The sequence below is a fragment of the Arachis ipaensis genome, chromosome B8, assembly GCF_059453495.1.
Source record: "Arachis ipaensis isolate K30076 ecotype BB chromosome B8, ASM5945349v1, whole genome shotgun sequence".
NCBI lineage: Eukaryota > Viridiplantae > Streptophyta > Magnoliopsida > Fabales > Fabaceae > Arachis > Arachis ipaensis.
In genome coordinates, this window is record NC_142443.1 from 24,254,271 (window position 1) to 24,275,818 (window position 21,548).

Sequence of the window (21,548 nt, forward strand, 5' to 3'; positions counted from 1 at the left end):
CTATTAAATTTACGAATGATTATTCAAATTAGTTCTTCATGTTTTTAAAATCAAATATTTTAATTTTTTAGATTTTAAAATATAAAAAATATTTTTTTAATATTTATTTTTATTAGACAATATAATTTCTTCTAATTTAATTTAATGAGTATATAAATAATTTTCGAAGTGTTTAAAAGAATTTTAAAAAAAAAATTTAAAAATTTTAAAACAGTTATTTCGATTAAACAGATTAAATTGGAGTGAGATTATATTATTAAACAGAGATAAATATTAATATTTTTTTATATATTTTAGAACTTAAAAGATTAAAGTGTCTAATATTAAAAATTTAAAAAAATAATTTAAATAATTACTCTAAATTTATTATATGTAATAAATTATTTTAATTAAATAACAAACCAATATAAAAGATGTTCATACTATCATCCAAATCATTAAAGCCTAAACCAAAAACAAATCCATTACATCAAATAGGTTATGCACCCAAGAAGTCAACCCAAAAACTGACATTGAGCACCTCACTACCTCAGTGATGTGCGAGTCGTCCAATCCGATCAATTGGGAGTTTGGGATTCATAACCGACTCTGATCCAACTTGGAGAGTAAGCAAGAATTCTATTCTCACTACTTCAATTACATAGACTAGAATGAAATAACCGTCCATTTTAGGATAACTTTCAGAAAATGAAAAATAACAACTCATCACCATGATTTGATAAGATCATTTCACATGATGACCAAGTCATTTGTAATATCTCAATTTTTACGATCCGAATCCATACTTAGAGGATTTAGAGTCTAAGGTTATAGTTTTCATGAATCGTAGGTTTCAAAGGCCAGTAACTATGAACGAAATCAAAAGAGCTACATTTAGTGTTCATACTCAGAGTGTTTCTGATGATGACAGATTTATAGTTAAGTTTTTTCATTTTTTCTGGGATATAGTTAGAGGTGATATTTTTAAGGCAGTGAGAAGTTTTTTTTATAATAGCAGAATTCTAAAAAGCTTCAATCATACTCAAATTTGTTTGATTCCAAAGGTGCCAGATGCCAGTGACATGACTCAGGTACGACCGATCAGTTTGTCTTCAGTTATATATAAAATTATTTCTAAAGTTATGGTGCACCGATTACAAAGTATTATGAATAAAATTATAAGCCCAAATCAGAGTGTGTTTCTCAAAGGTAGACTCATTTCAGATAATATTCTAATTGCCCACGAATGTATGCACTATTTGAAAAATAAAAGAAGTGGAGTAGAGCATGAAATGACTATTAAACTAGACATGAGTAAGGCTTATGATAGGGTTGAATAGCATTTCTTATGGTATATTATGGATAAGGTGGGCTTTGATGCTAAATGGATTAACTGGACTAAGGAATTGGTAACGAATGTTTCTTACTCTGTCGTTGTGAAAGGTCAACCTTTTGACTATTTTAGGCCCAATAGGGACATCCGACAGGGTGACCCCCTATCTCTATATCTCTTTCTTTTTTTGTGCAGAAGGGCTTTCCTTCTTGCTACACAAGGCAGAGCAAAACAGATTAATTCAAGGAGTTCAAGTTAATCGGAGATGCCAAATAGTTAATCACCTTTTGTTTGCTGATGATTCAATCCTTTTTTGCAAGAGCGCACCTAATACAAGCCAAAGTATTCTAGAATTGCTAGAGATCTAGGAGAGTTTCAGTGGACAAAAAGTCAATTTGAATAAGTCGGCTATCTTTTTCAGTCACAACACACCTCAGAACACAAGACTAGCAGTTGCTCAGACACTAAATATTGAACATATCGGAGCACAAGACAAATACCTGGGACTGCCCTCTATAGTTCAAAAATCAAAGAAAGCAACCTTTGGAGCTATCAAGGATAAAGTTCAGAAGGGAATTATGAGTTGGAAAAGAAGTCTATTGTCATCAGGTGGCAGGCACATACTATTGAGAACGGTGGGGGACGCGATTCCTATTTATACACTCTCTTGTTTCAAGCTCCCGGACACGCTGTTGACTGAGATTCATAGCATGCTCTCTCAATTTTGGTGGAGTCAAAAAGGCGTAGAACGAAGAATGGTTTGGATTAAATGGGGCACAATGACGAGACCGAAGAAAGATGGAGGGCTGGGGATCAAGGACCTAAGGGCGCAAAATTTGGCTTTATTGGGCAAGCAATGTTGGCGTCTAATGAAATACCCTAATTCTACTCTATCAAGAATGCTCAAAGCTAAATATTTCAGATATACATATTCCTACATGCAGAGATAGGAAGCGTACTGTCATGGGCTGGAGAAGTATTCTTGAAGGGCGCAAGGTGATCGAGAAAGGCTTGTTATGGAAAATATGCTCTGTTACTAATGTTCGCATCTTCCATGACCACTGGCTCCCACCATCAGTGCCCCTTAATGTCCTTCAAAATGCAATCACAATCCCGCCAAATCTGCAAGTGTATTACGTTAGTGCGTTACTAAATCCTGATAGAAGCTGGAATAGAAATCTGATTGAGTCAATTTTTTCAGTTGATATATGCAATAAAATTTTTTCAATCAAACCAACAGAGGAGGAGGATGAAGTTAATTGGTGCTGGACAAAATCTGGTATATATGAAGTTGGGTCAGGATACAAAATTGCTTATGGATTCTTTCATTTTTCTACTTCATTGAGGACCCAGAACATACAGAACAATAGAGTCTGGAATAGCATTTGAGAATTGAAATTACCTCATAAAATTAAGGTTTTCTATGGAAAAGTCTTCATGAAAAGCTTCCGGTGTTGCAACAAGTTCACAGCCGGTTCGCATCCACTCCTGCCACTTGTCCAAGATGTATGTTGAAGGTTGAATTAATTTCTCATGCTTTGTTCCAATGCCCCCTGTCTTCAATAATATAGAGTCTAAGCTTAATAACCCCTGACCTATGGATGAGAAAAGAAGAGACCTTTTTCAATTGGTGGCAACGAGTCTTATCCTGGGCAGCGACTCAATTTGACGGTAGATAAAAGACCCTCCTCATAGCGGCGCTGTGTTGGAGCACTTGGAAAGCGAGGAATCGGTGTGTTTTTGAGAAGGTAATAAGCCCGGCACCATAGATAATGAAAGAAGCCAGCAATTTAGTGCGTGAACTCGTGAGCCATACCTGATAGATGCTGCTAATTTTCTTTACTCTTACTTTACTTTACTCTTTTCTAAACTCTTAGTCTTTCAGTCACAGTTTGTGATAAATGGAAATACCCAATTCTTTTTTACTTCCTTATGGAAACACTTTTATTTTATATTAATAAAATAACATTTATCTTTGAAAAAAAAATATCTCAATTTTTTTGAATCATGTTTATTATTTAATAATTAATTAATTAATTAAATTTATAATAATTTAAATTTAACTTTATAAAAAATTAAAAGATAATACACTTAAAAAATAACATATATATCTAATTCAAAATTTGAAAATATGAAAATACTAATTATAATGAATTTTTAATCGACAATAAATAACCTTTTAAAGATATATTCATAAATAATTTCATATTTATTGGATTTGAATCATCTTTGACTACATGAAAAGATAAGAAAATTATCCTTATTCTTGGAATTCAGTATAAAATTAAATTCAAATTCAATTAGGTAGATCAATTTGTTATAAGTTCATAGTAGAAAATCGCACTGTAACCAATTAGCTAAGGTTAGAAGTGAGCTGAGTTGAGCCGAACTAGACCAAACTCAAGTTCGGCCCATGAAAATTGAGTTTGGCAGCTCACGGCTTGACTAATTAACAATCAAGCCTATTTCTTAAGTTCAAGCTCGAGTCACCGAAAGCTCATGAGTTAGCCGAGCTCAGGAGTTGGCTCAAATAATAGAAACATAATCTATAATTCTATATCAATAAATTATAATTTATATATTTTAAAAAAATATTTAAAAAGATCAATTTTATATATTGTCTATCTATCAATAAATTATAAATTTTTTATTTATATCTTATATTAAAATTATATATAAAAAATAAATATAAAATTTTAAATAATTAAGATCATATATATATAAGTAGGAAAGAGATCACCGGAATATAGCACAAGATCACCTTTTTTTCTTGCTGCCATGGGGTCGACCTGTAAGTCAATTCTTTCTTTTAGGATAGATCCAAATTGCCAGCGATTTAGGTGTTGGAGGAGTAAGGGCTTGTTTAGGAACCCCTTAGGATAGATCCCCAAACTTATTTTGAATCAATTTAACATTATCGGGCGATAACTCTATCTCACTTCTCTATTTCACTCTCAGGCCAGATTGAGTTAAGTCGAAAACGCGTTCTCGATGGAGCAACTTGCTCATTTCATCGATTTCCGTCCTTTTTCCCTATCCCCTCGCTTTGCTATATATATATATATATATATATATATATATATATATATATATATATATATATATATATATATATATATATATATATATCCAAGTTGAAGCTCGTCTCGTTTAATTTATGTGCTCAATTTTAAGCTCAAGCTCGACTCATCACCGATTCACGAGTTCAGCTTATTGAGTTATTAACAAGTCGAGCTCGAGCTAGCTCATGAACTGACTTGACTCACTTCTAGCCCTACAACTAGGGGTGGCAAGCGGGGGAGCTCGCCCCGCCCCGCCCTGTCCCGCCAGAAGCCTGCCTACCCGCTCCGCCCCGCCTAGTGAGGCAGTCCCAGAATCCCACCCACCCCGCCTAACGGCGGGCTAAGCCCGCCAAATATCCTCTTTTTTTTTTTAACTTTTTAACTATGAAATAATATATATAAAGGCATAAAAAAATCTCTTCTATTTTTTACTTTTAACTATTATAATTTCTAAAAGTATAAACAAATTATAATTTTTATATTCACAAACATTAAAGTCTTTGTAATTATAAATATCTAATAAACATAATTATAAACCAAGTTTTCATCAAAAACATAATTATAAATATTGTTCCCAAAGCAAAATAAACATAATCCAAAACATAATTATAAATATTGTCTCTAAAATAAAATAAACATAATCTAAAACACTCAATTTTCATCTTCATTCTCTTGTATGTTGGGTTGGAAAAAGTTGGATTTTGACAAAAAAAAATTGTAAAAATACCCTTGCCAAAAAATATTAAGCCCGGCGGGAAAGCCTGCCCCGCCCCGCCAAAGCCCGTGGTTTAAGCGGTGTGGGTTAGGCGGGCTTTTGCTATTTGGCGGTCCTAATTTTCCAGCTCAGCCCGCCTTTTTTGGCGGGTTACGCAGGCCGGCCTAGCAGATTTAGCCCCGTTTGCCACCCCTACCTACAACCAATCTGATATACAAACAGTATTTCCTAAATATCTCAAGCTATAGATATTTAATTGACTTTACTCAAAGATAGTTTGGAAGATAACTCAATTCTGTATAAATTTGTCTTTAATAGCTATTTTCAAATTTCAAACGTAGAAAATATTATAGGAATTGCAAAGTGCCAATTCATATTAAAGATTTCATCTAAACACGAGTTAGATTTTTCTAACACAATCTGCACATGCCTAAGAGCTATTTGAGTCCTTCCTTTCTCATTCTATTTCTCTTTTTTGCTAGATGACTTATTTTTTCTAGGGATAAGTATGATTTTGGTCCCCAACGTAGGGGCTGAAAATTTATTTCGTCCCTCACCTTTTTTTCGCTCCAAAATGGTCCCCAATATTCCAGTTTATTGTAAAATGGTCCTTCGGACAAAAATACCCCTCCCTCCCTACCTCCCCTCTTCTTCCTCAACCAGAAACAGAAGCAGAATCGCAAATGCAGGCAGAGGAGGAGCAGCGGCGTGGAGCGGCGGCGGCGTGGAGCTGCTGCGACGGCGACCTTCCCCCTTCCCCCTTTCCCCTCTTCCCGAAACAACACCCCCCTCCCGCTTCTCTTTCTCCCCCCTCCCCCCGTCTCGGCAGCGCTGTGTTTTCTCCCACCACCACCACCAGAACCCACCACCACCACCACATTATCATCATGGTCATCATCATCATCATCATCAGAAGAAGAACAGCACCTAAACCACCAGAACAAAACCACCACTACCACCAGAACCCACCACCACCACATTATCATCATGGTTATCATCATCATCATCATCATCAGAAATCCACAACAACAACAACAACAACAATATTCCATAACAAATTTCAACAACAACAATATTCCACAACAAATTTAAAAAAAAATCCAAAAATTTCACAAACAAATCAAGTTCACAGAAGAAGAAGAAAGAAGAAGAAGAAGAATTGGTGGTGCGGTGGTGAGGCGGAAGAAGAAGAAGAAGAAGAAGATGGTGGGGGTGCGGCAGGGGCGATGGTGCGGTGGAAGAAGAAGAAGAAGAAGAAGAAGAAGAAGAAGAAGAAGAAGAAGAAGAAGAAGAAGAAGAAGAAGGAGGTGGTGGTGGCGGCGCGGTGCGGTGCGGCGGTGGGTGCGGCGGCGGGAAGAAGAAGAAGAAGAAGAAGTGGCGGACGGCGGTGGGTGTCGGGCGGCGGTGCGGCGACGGGAAGAAGAAGAAGAAGTGGCGGGCGGGGGCGGCGGTGCGGCGGTGCGGCGGCATGGGTCCCCTTTCTCTCCCCCCTCCACCCTCCCCCTCCCCCCCCTTTCTCCCCACCCACCCCGCTTCTGTATCCCCCCCCCTTTCTTCTTTTTTTCTTTTTTTATTTATTTATTTTATATTTATTTTATTTTATAATTTTTTTAATAAAGGGTAATTTGGTAATAAAAAAATTATAATTGGTAAAAAGGACGATTTTAAAACAAACTAAAACTTTGGGATCATTTTAGAGCGAAAAAAAGGCGAGGGACGAAATAAATTTTCATCCCCTACGTTGGGGACCAAAATCATACTTATCCCTTTTTTCTATCTTCTATTATCTCTACATATTGTTATTCATATACTTTCTCCACTTCATTACAAAAAGCCTCTTATCTTTCTTCACTTACTTTCATTCTAAATCTTTTGCCAAAATATTTACAAATTCCATTCATATATTATTTGAGAATGTATCCTCTTTGAACTATGCTAACTATGAAGGTTAGGATTATGAAAATTTTATTTCTACAATACTCAGAGATTTGCATAGAATTTATATATTTTGCAACCTCAATATTTATATTGAGTTCATCAAGTAAGATGTTTTAGTCATCATAACTTTAAAAGAATAAATTTATAGATAAAGGAATATGATTAAATTCAAATCCCAATAAATCAAATATGGCATCATCACAGAAATTCTAACCGATTTGATTCACTTAATAACTTTAATCTCTAGTCTCTAACAACTCCTTCATGGGCGGGTGGTGCAACCATTCGTCATGGCAAGGGCGGCTGGCGAGGTCAGCTAGGGCGGCCAACAAGGGCGACCAACAAGACACTACAAGAGAAGTGGAGGATAGCGGCCAAAAATTAGCGTCCGTGTTTGAACTCGCCGCAAATTGGTAGAGTCGCATCGGTTTTGAGCTGCAATTTGGCTTTAGCTGCGGTACTGTGTTGGATAGCAGCTATTCAGTAAAAATTGCTGCAATTCAATCGTTTTGGGTATATATAGTGAAGAATCAGTAGATTTCCTTCTTTTGTTCCTCGGGCAAATACAAATGGGAGCAGAGGTATGAAGCACACTTTCGCGCACGAATCCTTGCCGCTGTGTACCTCCGCTCGTCAGTACCAGTTGCATCGCGTTTCCCTTTGCTGGTGGGTCCATCGCCAATCTGCCCCCTACTTCTTCTGGTCCCGTTCTTAGGTCTGCTCAGCTTCTTGGTTCAGATTATTGGTATCCAAAAAATTCGTCTTTCAATTTTGTTTTATTTTCTTTTTTATTTTCTTGATTGGGTTTTAGAATTGTTTACTAAACAGAGAATTTTCAAGATTACAAACATAAAAGTGCTCCATGAGCCCTCCAAATCTTATTAACCCTAACCTTACTCCATGAGCTTCGATTGGCGCTACTTCTGCTGGCCCTGACTCCAAAATGGTGCTCCCCTGCTTCTTCTCTTCAGCTAAATCTGCTTTATCTGTGGTTCAAATTTGCTACAGCTGCATGAACTTCTTGCTACAGTTGTATGAGCTTCTTGTGAAAAAAAAAGATTTTTTTTTTAATAAAACCAGTTTTATTTAGATTTAAACCAAGCGAAATCACATAAGCTTGTTTATTTAAAATGATTTGGTTCAGTTCAGTTTGGTTATAATATATATATATATTAACACTACTCCTAGTTCTTATTATTAGCGAACTAGATGATTTGGTTCAGTTCAGTTTGGTTTATATATATATATATATATATATATTTTAACACTACTCCTAGTTCTCACTATTAGCCAAGGGTTCAACTGGGATTGAACCGTGGTTGAACCGGTTTAATTAAATAAAGAGTAAAATTATAAAAAATTCAATACGTAATTTTAAAAATTTAAATTCAATCATTTCTAAACTAATAAAATTTAAAATTTAATAATTTCACAAAATAAATTATTCATAATTTATCATTAAAAGTCACCACCAGTTCACAAAATTAAAGCATTCTGTTTATGAAATCACCTAAATTGCAAGAAATTTGAAAATTCCACTCATTTAGGTGTTTTCATGACAAAAATAACATCAAGCATAAGCATGAAGAGCTACCATGAGCAATGATAAACATGAGTTTCATAAATTAAACAAGCATCAAGAGACAACCCAAAGTGCATTATTCTTGAACAATTTGCCTAAACAAAGAGTGGTTCAAACTATATGGTAACTACAACATATAATTCAAACTCAAAGCATCACAGAGGCATTTAATCGAACACCTAGCATGCAATGTACAAATTCAGCATAAACAAACAAACTTCAGCTGCAATGCTTACCCATTCAACAACTTCCACACTTAATACAGCCAAACACAATAATAAATAGAAGTAACCAAGCTTATATAAGCAAGCAAAGCATCAGCTAACCGAGAAATTTCCAATTCTCAAAACTTGCAACAAACCTAGAATCTACAAACTGAACTACCTTATTCCAACAACCTAGAATCCACTAACGGAAATGAAAAAATCCAACTAAACTAATGTAGAACAAACTATAGAATTAAAGCTAAACAAAACAGCAAGAGAAAACAGAGCAAAAACTTGAAGTACTAGTCAAAGATGGAAATGAAGAAGGGAGGAAAGAGTTGCTGTCGTACTATGATGCTGCCACGACCAGAGACGGCAATGAGAGGTCGCCGCACACCAAGAAACTCTACGAAAAGAGGATGGAACAGAGGCTCAGCTTCGACTCAGAGATAGAAAGTCGCAGATTGAGAAAATTGAACCTACATCAACAGAGCAGAATTCTGAAATTGAACCTACATCAAATGCTTTTAAAATAACAGAATGATTAATCATATAATTAACAACATAAAAACAACTAAAAAACAGAACAAGATGTCAAGAGAAGAACTCTGCATCTGAAGAACATCAACCTACTTCAAATCTGTCCTAAATTCTTCAATGAATAAAAAATTAATAATTGAAGAACAGACAAACAAAAGAACAGAAACAAAAGGCCAGAGCACAGAAGAACAGAAGAACAAAAACAAAAACTCAAAAAGATTGAAGAACAGAAGAACTCAGTAGTCACTAGTTAGTACTCACCGGCGGCGAGGAGGAAGGTGAGCAACGGCAATGACAGGGGAAGAGGAAGACGACGGACGCTCGAGAAAGAAACAGCGTGCCAGCGACTGATGAGTCTGAAAGCGAACAGGGGTCGGTGCGACGGACGGCGCGGCGGCAATAGAGGCACAAGGCAGTGGTGGAGGCTAGGCTTGGGGGCAGGCTTCCTGGATTAGCAGATTAGGGATTAGGGTATGCTAAAGTGGATGGCTCATCAATTCATCACGCGTTCTTAACTTTTTTTTTTTTAAAAGCAAAACGACGCCGTTTCATTATCAGGAGAGAAAACCGGTACCTGCAGAAACCGACCCGATTCGCCCGGTTTGCCAATTTTTCAATCGATATTTTACAAAACGGTTTTGTTGGTGGACCGGACCGACTAGGTGACCGATTTTCAGTTAATCCAGTTGAACTAGCCGGTCCGGTCCAGTTTTCAGAACAATACTATTAGCGAACTAGATCAAGTTTAATGGGTTACATGATGTTAACGGAAAATCAAGCTAATAATAAATTCAATCCTTCCTTTTTCAGTCTATATCTTAACTCTGTTGACAAGTATAAATTAAACTAAAACTTAAGTAATTGAAAACCTAATCTATATGCGTAGTTTTTAAATTTAGAAGAAATTCTCTCGCATTTCTGGTAATTTTATGCTTTTTCCCCCAAATATTTTCACATCCAATAAAAATTCGAAGAAGAAGTAAAATATTTGAAAAACAACATTTTCTTAACCAACTTTGAACTTTCTGTTTTCCTCTCTCTTTCTCATCTCTTAATTGTTGGCTTAAAGGAAATTGTCTTTGAAATTTTTTATTGGTTGATAAAAAAGATTAGTTTCCTAGTTGGACACACGTGGTAAAATGGAGTGAACTAAAATGTGAGGATATATATTGATAAGAATGCGATTAATAGAAAAATGGTAATATTATGTGACTTATTATAAAAATTTAATTCTGATAAAATTGATGTTGAAAATACTTTATTACGTGGCAAATAATTTGCTAGTTATTTTTTAAGAGGTTGTTTAACCAAGCTTGTCAAGCAAGAAATGATTAAGTTGATGATGGAAAGTCGTACGAACAGAGAAGAGAAGAAGGGTTGATGAATCTTATTAACAATAATGAGAATGAAGCAAATTAAGTGTGTAATGAATAGCCAGCTTACAAAGCATACTATATATATATATACTGCAAGTAGCGAGCTGCTATGCTAATTATAGAAAATATCTATAACTGATCTAACTTCCCTATAACTAACTAACTATAACAAACTTTTTCTTTAATCACACTTTTATGCTATGATGCACGGACATCAGACATGCCGACACGCGAATTTTAAAATGTTTATAATATATAGGAACACGTATATATATATAATATAAAATATTTGTTAGATAAATCGTAAAGATATTTTGATATTTTATTGATATTAAAATATAAATTAATTTTTTAATTATTTTTAATATCTTATTTTAATTATATCAAATATTTAAAATATTTTTTTATTTTAATAAATAATAATATATACTATATCTAAATTTATTTCAAGAATATATATTAAGAATAAGATTGGACACACCGACACCTGATGGTATTTAGGTGTGTCCAAGCATGTCTGGAAAAATTTTTTTTATTTTTTATTAAAACACGGTAACACGTGTGTCGAACGAATGTCGGTGAGTGTCGTGTCCAAAATGTGTCTGACACGTAGACACGGCAACTCAGTGAAGTGTCCATGCTTCATAGCTTTTATGTTTTATCCCTCACAATTATTATATGTATTATTCAATTAAAGAATTAACACTATAAATCTTTAATTAAATTTGAAGATTTATTATTATAATAAAAATTATAATACTGAGAAATAAATTTTTTATATATTATTTTTTTATAATTTATTATAAACTATTTAACTGTGAAAAATTTTAAAAATTGAAATTGAAAAAAATATTATGCAAATAAACCTCATTTCTAAATTTAATTCCCAAATTGAAAACAACAACAACAACAAAATATTCTTCCAAAAAAAAAAAGAAAAAATATATTAACGAAGGAACTAATAATGAGAAGGACTATTAGAAGATAGACCCTTTTATTTACATTCAACTAATTGATAGGAGTACATCAACATACAACATTAGACACATTAGTAACAACATATAATGCCAACAATTTACAGAAAAACAACTAAAAGCACCTGAAATTCTGATGAATATGTGCCACTAAAGTTTGTTATATATATCTTGCACTGTATAAATAAAAGAATCTAATTAATGTTATTTAATTTATACAGTCTTTAGAGACTTTATTGAAAATAACAAGAATCAAATTAATTAAATGAAGCTATAAACAAATGACATTAAATTATTATTAGGTAATTATATTATATTATGACTAAAGAGCAATAATGGGCATGTTCTGATGATGGTGCATCTGCACATGCTCTTCATTTTCAAGCTCTATCATGCTTCCAATAATGATTTCAGTCGCACTATTCACGATTTCTGATAAGTTCCTGCATTCCACAAGGACAAAACTTGTTTCAATTAATTAATTTAAGAAAATAATAATATAATATTATTAACACATAGCACAATATAATGTTGTATTTGATGATTAATCTTGACCACAGATATATTGCTTTTTTTTTTTTTTTAATATTTCGTACACCAAACACTCGAATCTTGAGATATGTAATTAAGAAAAAAACACGTATACATTTTTATTAAGAATATTAATATTAAAATAATGATACCCTTTTGAGGAATTGTAGGTGAGTCCAACAATATGTTTGGCCTCGTCAAGAGCCCAACGAAACCTGCGAAAATCTTCATGGGACCATTTGCCATTGTTAAGAACACGAAGCTGAGAAGGTTTCACATCGCAGAAGATGGGTATCACCTTCTTCCTACACTCCATTAGAAGCGCTAGCTCGTGTAGGCAAAAGTATGATTCACCTATGTTGCACAAACACCAATACCACTCAAATAATTTTCAATAAATATATATTAGATAATTGAGCCAACACCCAAATTAGTTTTCAAACAATTTTATATCCGATATTTTAGTCATTGATAAATTTATATTTTCTAGAAATCTTTAAGAATTATTCTCGTTGTATAAATTGATTCTTTTATTTCTTTCAATCAAATTAATATGCGTGTTATATATATAAGTTTCTAACAAATTTTATTACAAGACAATTAAGTTTAAAAAAAAACATTATGAAATAAATTAATCTCCTTCAAAATAAGACAGAAACTAATTTATTCGACGCAAATAATTTTTAAAGACTTTTAGATAATAAAAATTTGTTAAGAAGCAAGTCTAATTTATAATTTTTAAAAAATTAATTTGAATATATATTTTAAATATTTAATTAATTTTGTGTGGAATATTTTAGATGAGTTATTATGAAAATAAATAAGGACTCACAATAACGAGGGGAGAAGACGGCAACACCGATCTTGCATTCGAGAACTCCTCTATTTATCTTATCAAAGAGTTTGTCCCCTGGCTTCATGTTTTTGTTGTCCAAGAAAGGGTTGAAGCCGTTCCTCCTTAGGTGATCGTAGAGTAACGAAGCCACTGTTTTCTTCGTGTCCCTGCACCTATGGTTCAGGAACACGTCACATGGCTCCGTTACTCGCTTTCTTGTTGTTGTTATTGTTGCTGCCGCCATGTTTGTCATTTCATATATTTGCCTTTGTCGGGTAAAGAATCTGCGTTGCAACAAGTTCGCTGCCATAACACGTTGCATGCTGCTTAATAATAATGCTTAACTAATTTCTTGATAATTAAAGAAGAAAGAAAATAAAAAATGGATGTGAAGATAGCTAGGTATTTTTTTTTTGGAATTTTTGTATATATGCTATGAATGTGATGATTGTGAAATGGAGTTGTAACAATGGTTCTGATGCCTTTTTATAGTTGCGGTAGATGAATTTGTTGTGTGTATTTCCTTTATTTATTTATTTATTTAAACTTGTCTCTTAGCTTGGTGCGTTGTTCAATGTTGGATTGATTTTGAAAGCGAGTATAAATGGAAAATAAAGCATTGAAATTCAAACACTTGTAAAGGATCTTTTGTTAGACTGTGGAAGTGGGGCTAATCAGTAATTTTGACTCACTCTAGGCTCTATACTAATTAAGGAGTATACCCCTTCAAACACGTCGTGGACTTCTCTTTCTGCATGTGTGATATATATACGTATTACATATTTCAATTTTATTCTTTTATTCAAATTTTATTAATAGTTAACTTTTTTTATTATTAGTAGTTAATGTTTCTATATATATACAAAAATGTAAGAATGAAATGGAAACAATCTAGAATTGTTAGGGTCACATAATATATAAACAATTCAAAAACACTAGGGTAAAAGGTTAATCTTACTTCCTTAGCTTTCTTCTTTTCATCTAGGATTAGAAGTGAGGCAAACTTGTTAGAGAATTAGATCAACTCAACTTATTATTAATAGTAGTTTCATAAGTTAAATTTAATGAGTTATTGTATTTAATGAGTCAAATTTAATTTAAGTAAGCTTAATTATTGGTTTTACATATAGACTGATTCAATTATAATTATATATGTTATTTATTAAATATTAATATACTTACTTATTTTATACTTTTAATTTATATGACATGCATGTTTATTAAATATATAAAGATAAAATGTCTTTTATTTATGTCATATCTAAATCATAATGCTTTTATCTATTTATTGTAGTTTAAATGATTGATAAATGAGAATACATATATATATACACCAAAATTGGTTATCACTATAAAATATATTTCAAATGTATGGAGAACACTAGTGTTTCAGTTGTTTTAACCGTTGATTTTAAGTAATATATATTATTATATTTTTTATAATTCAAATCAACGGTTAAAATAACTGGAATACCGGTGTTCCCAGTACACTTAAAACTCTTCCTAAAATATATGTTAGAATATAAATATATATTGAAAATAAATTAAACTACACATATATTTATACATAAATACATTAATAACTGATTTTAATAGCAGATTTTGATATACGAATATTATTTTTGTATATATATATATATATAAGTGAATTTTACCATGCCCTCTCTGAAATAAAAGTTAAATTACTTCTTGTAACATATACAGTGATTATTGATAAATTATCTTTTAACCAAAGTTCCAAGTTTCGAATGAGCAAATTTGATCGTTATCTCTAATATGATCACTAGAAAATTCTAAAAAGGGGAGAGCTGGAAAACTGATAGAAATTTGTGATATATTAGTTAAAAATGATGGTAATTGGTGCGTGAAAAAGGACACTAAGGTATTTTATTTTATTTTTATCTTTAATTATTCTTAAATTATCTTTCAATTATTATTCAGATAATAAAAATTCTAAGATGGTAATTATTAACTCATTGTTTTTATGACTAACTAATATTTTGGTTTGTTTTTGTTATATAGTTATACAAGGCTATGGGATTGGTTATCTGAAAAGGAGTATCATTGTTGATCCGGCTGAATTTTAAGAAAAATACTAGAAAGAAAATCTTAGAAATGAGAGAGCTGGAAAATTAATAGATGTACTCATTGAAATTGGAGATTGAAAGCGTACGAACAAGTTCAAAATCCTAACCTAATTGATTGGAAATGGTGATTGAATTTGAAAGGAATTATGGTTTTAAAATTGGAGAAGAAGAGATGTATTTGGTGGGGATGATGAAAATGATACTGTTATCAAGTTTCAAGAGAAATATAGCGTCAATTGAAAAAAAAAAAAAAGAGAAGATAACGTTAATCTTAGAGATTTGGTAGAAAAATAATTTATCAATAATCACTGTATATATCATAAGGAATAATTTACTTCTTATTTTAGAAAGAATAGACTCATATATATATATATATATATATATATATATATATATATATATATATATATTTTGATTGTTTATGGTAGAAGAATGTAACATGCTTGTATTTATCTTTTCATATAAAATTTATAATTGTCTTTTATATATAATGTTGTTTATTATATAAAAGTTATAATTTATATAAATAATGTATCTACTATTTATGTAAGTTCATGAATTTAGGTGAATTGAACTTAATGCAATTGTTTTGAGTTAAGTTGTGAACTAAAATTAAGTTTGATTTAACGGGCCGGGACTCGACTTAATAAAATATATAAAAATTAAATCCTTTAATTTTATGTGTTAACCCTAAAAAAAACTATTAAGTAAATAATAGTCATTTCTCCCTTTATAAAAAGTAAAAAAAGTAAGAATACACAATTAATTAAAAGTTTTCAAATGCTTTGATGTGGGAACATAGACGATGATGAAATATGAAGCACGAAGTTGATTGCTTTGATTTTTGAACAACATAGAAAAAGGTACCTTGTCCGTATTATGGGTTGGACTTCCATTAATATTATAAGAGACAAAGAGACACCATCTACTGTGCTATGTCCCCTTCTTTTTCTTCTCATCTTCAAAGCAATTTCGTTTTGTCTGCGCCAACAAGCTACTACTACTTTTTTTTTGGTTAAAATCGAGAAGAACAATCTATGCACAATTATGATCGGAATATGCTTTATGATGTGTTGAATTAGAATTTACATGAATCACTATTTTGTATTGGCAATTTCGGATGGCATTCGAGTTAAATTAAACTACGTTGCTTGGTAACAATCAAGTAATTAAGTTTAAATAAAGGGTTTCATTCCACTTAATTTATATCCATAATTTTTAATCTAATGATAAGCACTCAATACAACTCACGATATTAAAGTCAATGTTATGGGTTTGCTTCTTAAATAAAGGGAAAGTAAAGAGAAAAAATTGAGTAAAGTATCGTTTTTGTCACCAATATTTGGGGTAAATCTTATTTGTGTCCCTAACGTTTAAATCGTCCTATTTGTATCCATAATGTTTGTAAAAGTGATTTATAGTTATCCTGCTGTCAATTACACATCATGAGCACTTTAGTTTGAGTTTTAAAAATCTCTTCTTTAAGTTAGAATACAAATGTCTGAGATAGAATCGATGATCCACTCCAAAAAATAACTCATCAAAAGTTGAAACTAATTCCTACAACATTTATATAATTCACTTTTCTAGGGACATAATTGAATCTAAACACAAATAGTGGCTATAATATTAAAATCAAACACATCCAAATGAGACCTAATTGAGAATGAATACATCTAAGTGAGAATAATTGAAAAATATAATTTGATTTGTTAATATAATTGATAGTAGGATAACATTGAATCACTTTTATAAACGTTAGGGCCGGGATACAAATAGAACGATTTAAATGTTAGGGACAAAAATAGGACTTACCCCAAACGTTAAGGACAAAAACGATACTTTACTCAAAAAAAATTTAAGAGTTTCAATGGATAAACTCCATTTTATTATTTTAAATTGTGTTAAAAATATGAAATTTATTAACTAATTTATATCATTTTTATTTAATTAATTGAGTTTATCGTCTGCTTGCTTTCGATAAAGTCGCAAGTAAAAACATATTTTTCGTGCTTCTAATTATTAATTTTTTAATCTCTTTTTATGTCATTTAACTATGATGAAAAATTTTAAGTGCAGGTGTATCAACGGCCTCAAAAAATAAAAAAGAACATAACAAATAAGTGAATTCAAAAAATAATTTAGAAAAAAAGTTATCTAACAACTCACTTAAACAAAATTTTTTCGCTTAAGCAAGATTTTCGCATGAACGACATGTTCTTGCCTAAACAAAAATTAATCTCATTCTTAAATATTCCATACTAAATAAGAAGGTTTATATTTTTTGTGTTAATACTTTTTTTTTTAAAATACAATAATATTTATCTTTAGTATCGTCCAAAATTATTCATTTTTCAAATAGTAACAAAATTCATAAACAAAGTCAAATCCTATGTCTTTTAGTTTTCCTCTCCTCTAAGTTAAACCCTCATAAAATCAAATTGGCATGCTCTTAGTTAGCAAAATTCTTAATCTAAACAAGAAGAACAAAAATAAAAAATAAAAACAAAAATCAAAAGGTAAAATTTCTTATTTTAAAAAAATAAAAAAATTAATAGTCACAAATAAAAAGGTGAGATTTTTTATTTTAAAAAATAAAAAATTAATAATTACAAATAAGAGGGTGAGTTTTTTTGTTAGGGGTGACAAAATGGATCGAATTTTCTGTGTTTATCAATAAAAAAAATGAGTTGGACTAAAATTTGAAACTCGTCAATTAAAAAAAAAACTCATCAAATCGGTACCATCAAATTCATAGATTTTGACGAAACAAGATATGCAGACCGGTTTGCCAGGCTAAAATATATTTTCTTCTTTTTTTTATATAAAAGAGTGATTAGTAACAAAAATATATACAAAAATTGATAATTATATAATTTTCAAACACACTTCTTTCACTTTTTTATTTTTATTTTTGTTATTAACTTGAGTTATTTTAATTTGTTTTACTTTTTTGTATATGTGCTCAAATTATATGACTTATTTCTTAAAATAAAAATGATTCTATTGACGGATATCGTTGTGAATTATTCTATTAAAGTTAAAAATCTAAAAAAATGAAAAAATTATGTTATAGTTTAACTATTTTTTTATTTTTATTTAATTTTTAAATATCAAATTTTTAGATTAATTTTAATTAACTTTATTAATTAAAAGAATTGACTAACTTACAGATTCGTCAATCCGTAAAAGAATTCTAAATTGTATGTTATAAATTTTTTAGAAAGAATGTATATTTTAGAAAAGAATGTTTATAAAAGAATGTATATTTTAGAAAAGAATGTTTATATATTCACATACAATTTCTAACTTCTTTTCTAAAATATACATTCTTTCTCGAATATATAAACATTTTTTATCAGCATTTTTTTATGATAATAAAATTAATTTATGACAAAATAAAGTTTATTTTTTTTTATTCCGAAGTTCCTAGCTGCCCATTTAAACATCTTTCAAATTTAATGGAAAAAATGAGTGAAGTTTAAAATTTTAATTTAATTACTGTAATAAAATTAATGTATAAATTAGATATAAATATATAGACACTAACGGTTTTGGTCTATAAATAACATTGTTGTTATAAGAATGGGCGAGCTATCATAAAAAGTTGATTAATGAACAATTAACTCATCAAGATTCAAGATCAACCTTAAATAATTGTTAATGGGTTTGCTTCCACACACAGATTTTGGCAAATTACTCCATGGCTTCTTCCGTTTGACTGTTTGAATAATAGAAAAGTTTTCAAGTCATAAATCCACAATTTTCCTTTCAATTTAGTTGATTGAAGAATAATTCTAGTATTCTACATCAAAATATTCTATGTATGAGACAAACCAATAATAGTATTATTGTTATTGGAGTTAACCAAATATTTAAGCATGTGCTTTCTTTTATTAAGGTGTTTCAACTTTATATGTGGGTTAATAATGCATGTCACACGGAGCATCTTTTTACTTGGATACTGTACTATTAGTATGATTCCTTTGAAATATACTTTGACTGCGTGAATAGACTATTAATAAACAATTAAAGCATTAATTACTACTTGGGTCTTTCTCCATAATTATGATATTAGACGAGATTAGTTAAACTTGTTAGATTACGCATTATATATATATATATATATATATATATATATATATATATATATTAGCATTAATGTCATTAGCATTAATGTCACTCACCGTAACACTATACTTTTCGTGTCTCGGTAGTTTAAGACTTTGGGTACCTTTTATTTTCCTTTGAATTTGATTACAAGTTTTGTTAATTAATTAAGGGTTATGTACGATTTTAGTTTCTAAGGTATAGATCAAAAATTTTTTTCATCTTCAATTTTTTTTTAAAGATTTTGTATGTAAAAAAAGATTGAAGATGAAAAAACTTTAGAAACCAAAATCATACTTAACCCATTAATTAATTAGTGCTTATAGTACTTGTAAGGAAAAAAAGGTACTTATTAAAAAATTAATTCTTAACTAAGTGATGACCACTTTTAAAATTTTTATTTTTCAATAATATTCAAGGTTTTGAAAACTGATTCGAATTGACCGGTCGAATTACGAATGGATGAGAATAACAGTTTGGACATATGCCAAAACCGAAAAATTTAAAAATCAACGTTAGACTTTTAAATTAGTCGAGAACCGATCAGTTGAATCAAATTAGGACTCGGCCAGTTTTCTAAATTTTATAAAAAAACGCCACCGTTTTGATAGCTGATGTCTTAAGCCCCTAACCATTGCCTAACCCAGCAACCCTAACTCTACACAACGGCGCAGCACACACTCCCTTCCATCACCCTTGAGCTCGTCCTTTCTCTCACCACTAGCGAGCTCATTCCCTCACTTTTGTCCAACTGTCAGACTGCTCCTTCCGCCGTCGCAAGTTAGAGCTTCGAAACCACTGTCGCCATTGTGCAGCTTTGTTCTCATGCAGCTACCAATTCAGCTTTGGAAGCACCGTCGTTGGGCTTGCCTCCTGCCTCCGTCGCGTAGCTCTGTTTCATCGTCGCTGGCGCCAACTCTGTTTCACTGGTCAGCGATGTTCCCTCTCTTACTCAAGATCTGCTCTGCTCTGTTCTAGGCTTCTAGATTGCTTTGTTCTTAGAATTTGATTTTGTTTTTTGTTAGGATTGGTGATTTGAATCTTTTACTTGAAAATTATTTTTTTGTACTTTAATTTTCAAGTTGCTTGATGCTTCAATTTGAGGAAATTGTGAATTTTAGTTTAAGCTGTGATTGAAGGTTCTTTGGTTTCACTACAAGGATTTTGTTCATTTGTGACGGTTTTTTTTCTATTTGTGGCGGTTTCAAACCCCCACAAAAAGGATCGTGGCAGTTTTAGAAACCCCCAAAATTTGAGGTGCCACGAGCTCCTTTGTGGCAGTTTTTCACAACCCCCACAATTCCATTCAGTGGCAGTTTTCTATACCTTTTGTGGGGGTTCTATGCTTGTGTTTTGTGGCAATTCTTGGTTAATCATTGTGGCGGTTTAGAACCCCCATAAAAAGAATTTTATATTTTTAAAAAAAAGACATTCATGTGGTGTTTCAACCTCCACAAACATGTCAGTATTAATCTTAAGACAATTAATTTAAATACTAGAATTACATTATTATACTACTAATCAATTATCATTTAAAAGAAATCTTTAAATAAGACACATTATAAATTTGAAGGAAATTAAAATATTACATATTTGAACAAAATTTAACATGAATAATTTGAAATATAAAACAAGGTCTGTCAATATAACCTCGACCAAACTGGGTAGTAAACTAATATAAGAACCCCTTCACATCCTAATTGGATGAAATAAAGATTGTATTTCAACTATACAAAGCACTAAAATCAATTTGGCCGATTAAAGCATTCTAGCTGTTACTTGAAAATATGATGACACCTTATGCAGAGACAATCAACCATGCAATTTGTATTTTGCAGATTAATAAACATAATAATTACACTGACATTATCTAACTTTTTATTCTTGGCTGGTGGCTCCTTTGATTTGGATTTGTTAGATCCTTTAACATAATAAAATTAGAGAGGACATGAGAATAGAGACCGTTATTTACTCTACATTACTAAGCCCATTAATCAACTATAACTACACAAGTATATACAAATAATTGAAATGTTAATTAATTAGTTATTATTTATACAAGTAATTGTGCTGTCAAAAGGAGCATAATATTAGTTATTATTTATATATCTGAAAAGTGAATACATAATGAAAGCCATTAGATGTCAATAAATACAAAGTACTAAATGCCTTGATTGACACATAGCCATCATATGTTCATATAACTAGTACGCATAAAAAAGAAGGGGAATGAAAAATGGTAAGATGAAAAACAACCCTACATTTGATCCACTCAAGCGG

At 31.3% G+C, this 21,548-nt stretch overlaps 1 protein-coding gene across 1 annotated transcript; it reads right to left on the reverse strand.

The window, feature by feature from the left end:
* Positions 1-12,027: 12,027 nt before the first annotated feature.
* Positions 12,028-13,506, reverse strand: LOC107610727 (putative 2' cyclic ADP-D-ribose synthase BdTIR). The gene is made up of 3 exons (XM_016312732.3): positions 13,069-13,506; positions 12,389-12,590; positions 12,028-12,148 (listed from the first exon to the last, which is right to left on the reverse strand). The coding sequence occupies exons 1-3, from the start codon at positions 13,391-13,393 to the stop codon at positions 12,028-12,030; spliced, it is 648 nt and encodes a 215-aa protein (XP_016168218.2). The 5' UTR covers positions 13,394-13,506.
* Positions 13,507-21,548: the final 8,042 nt, after the last annotated feature.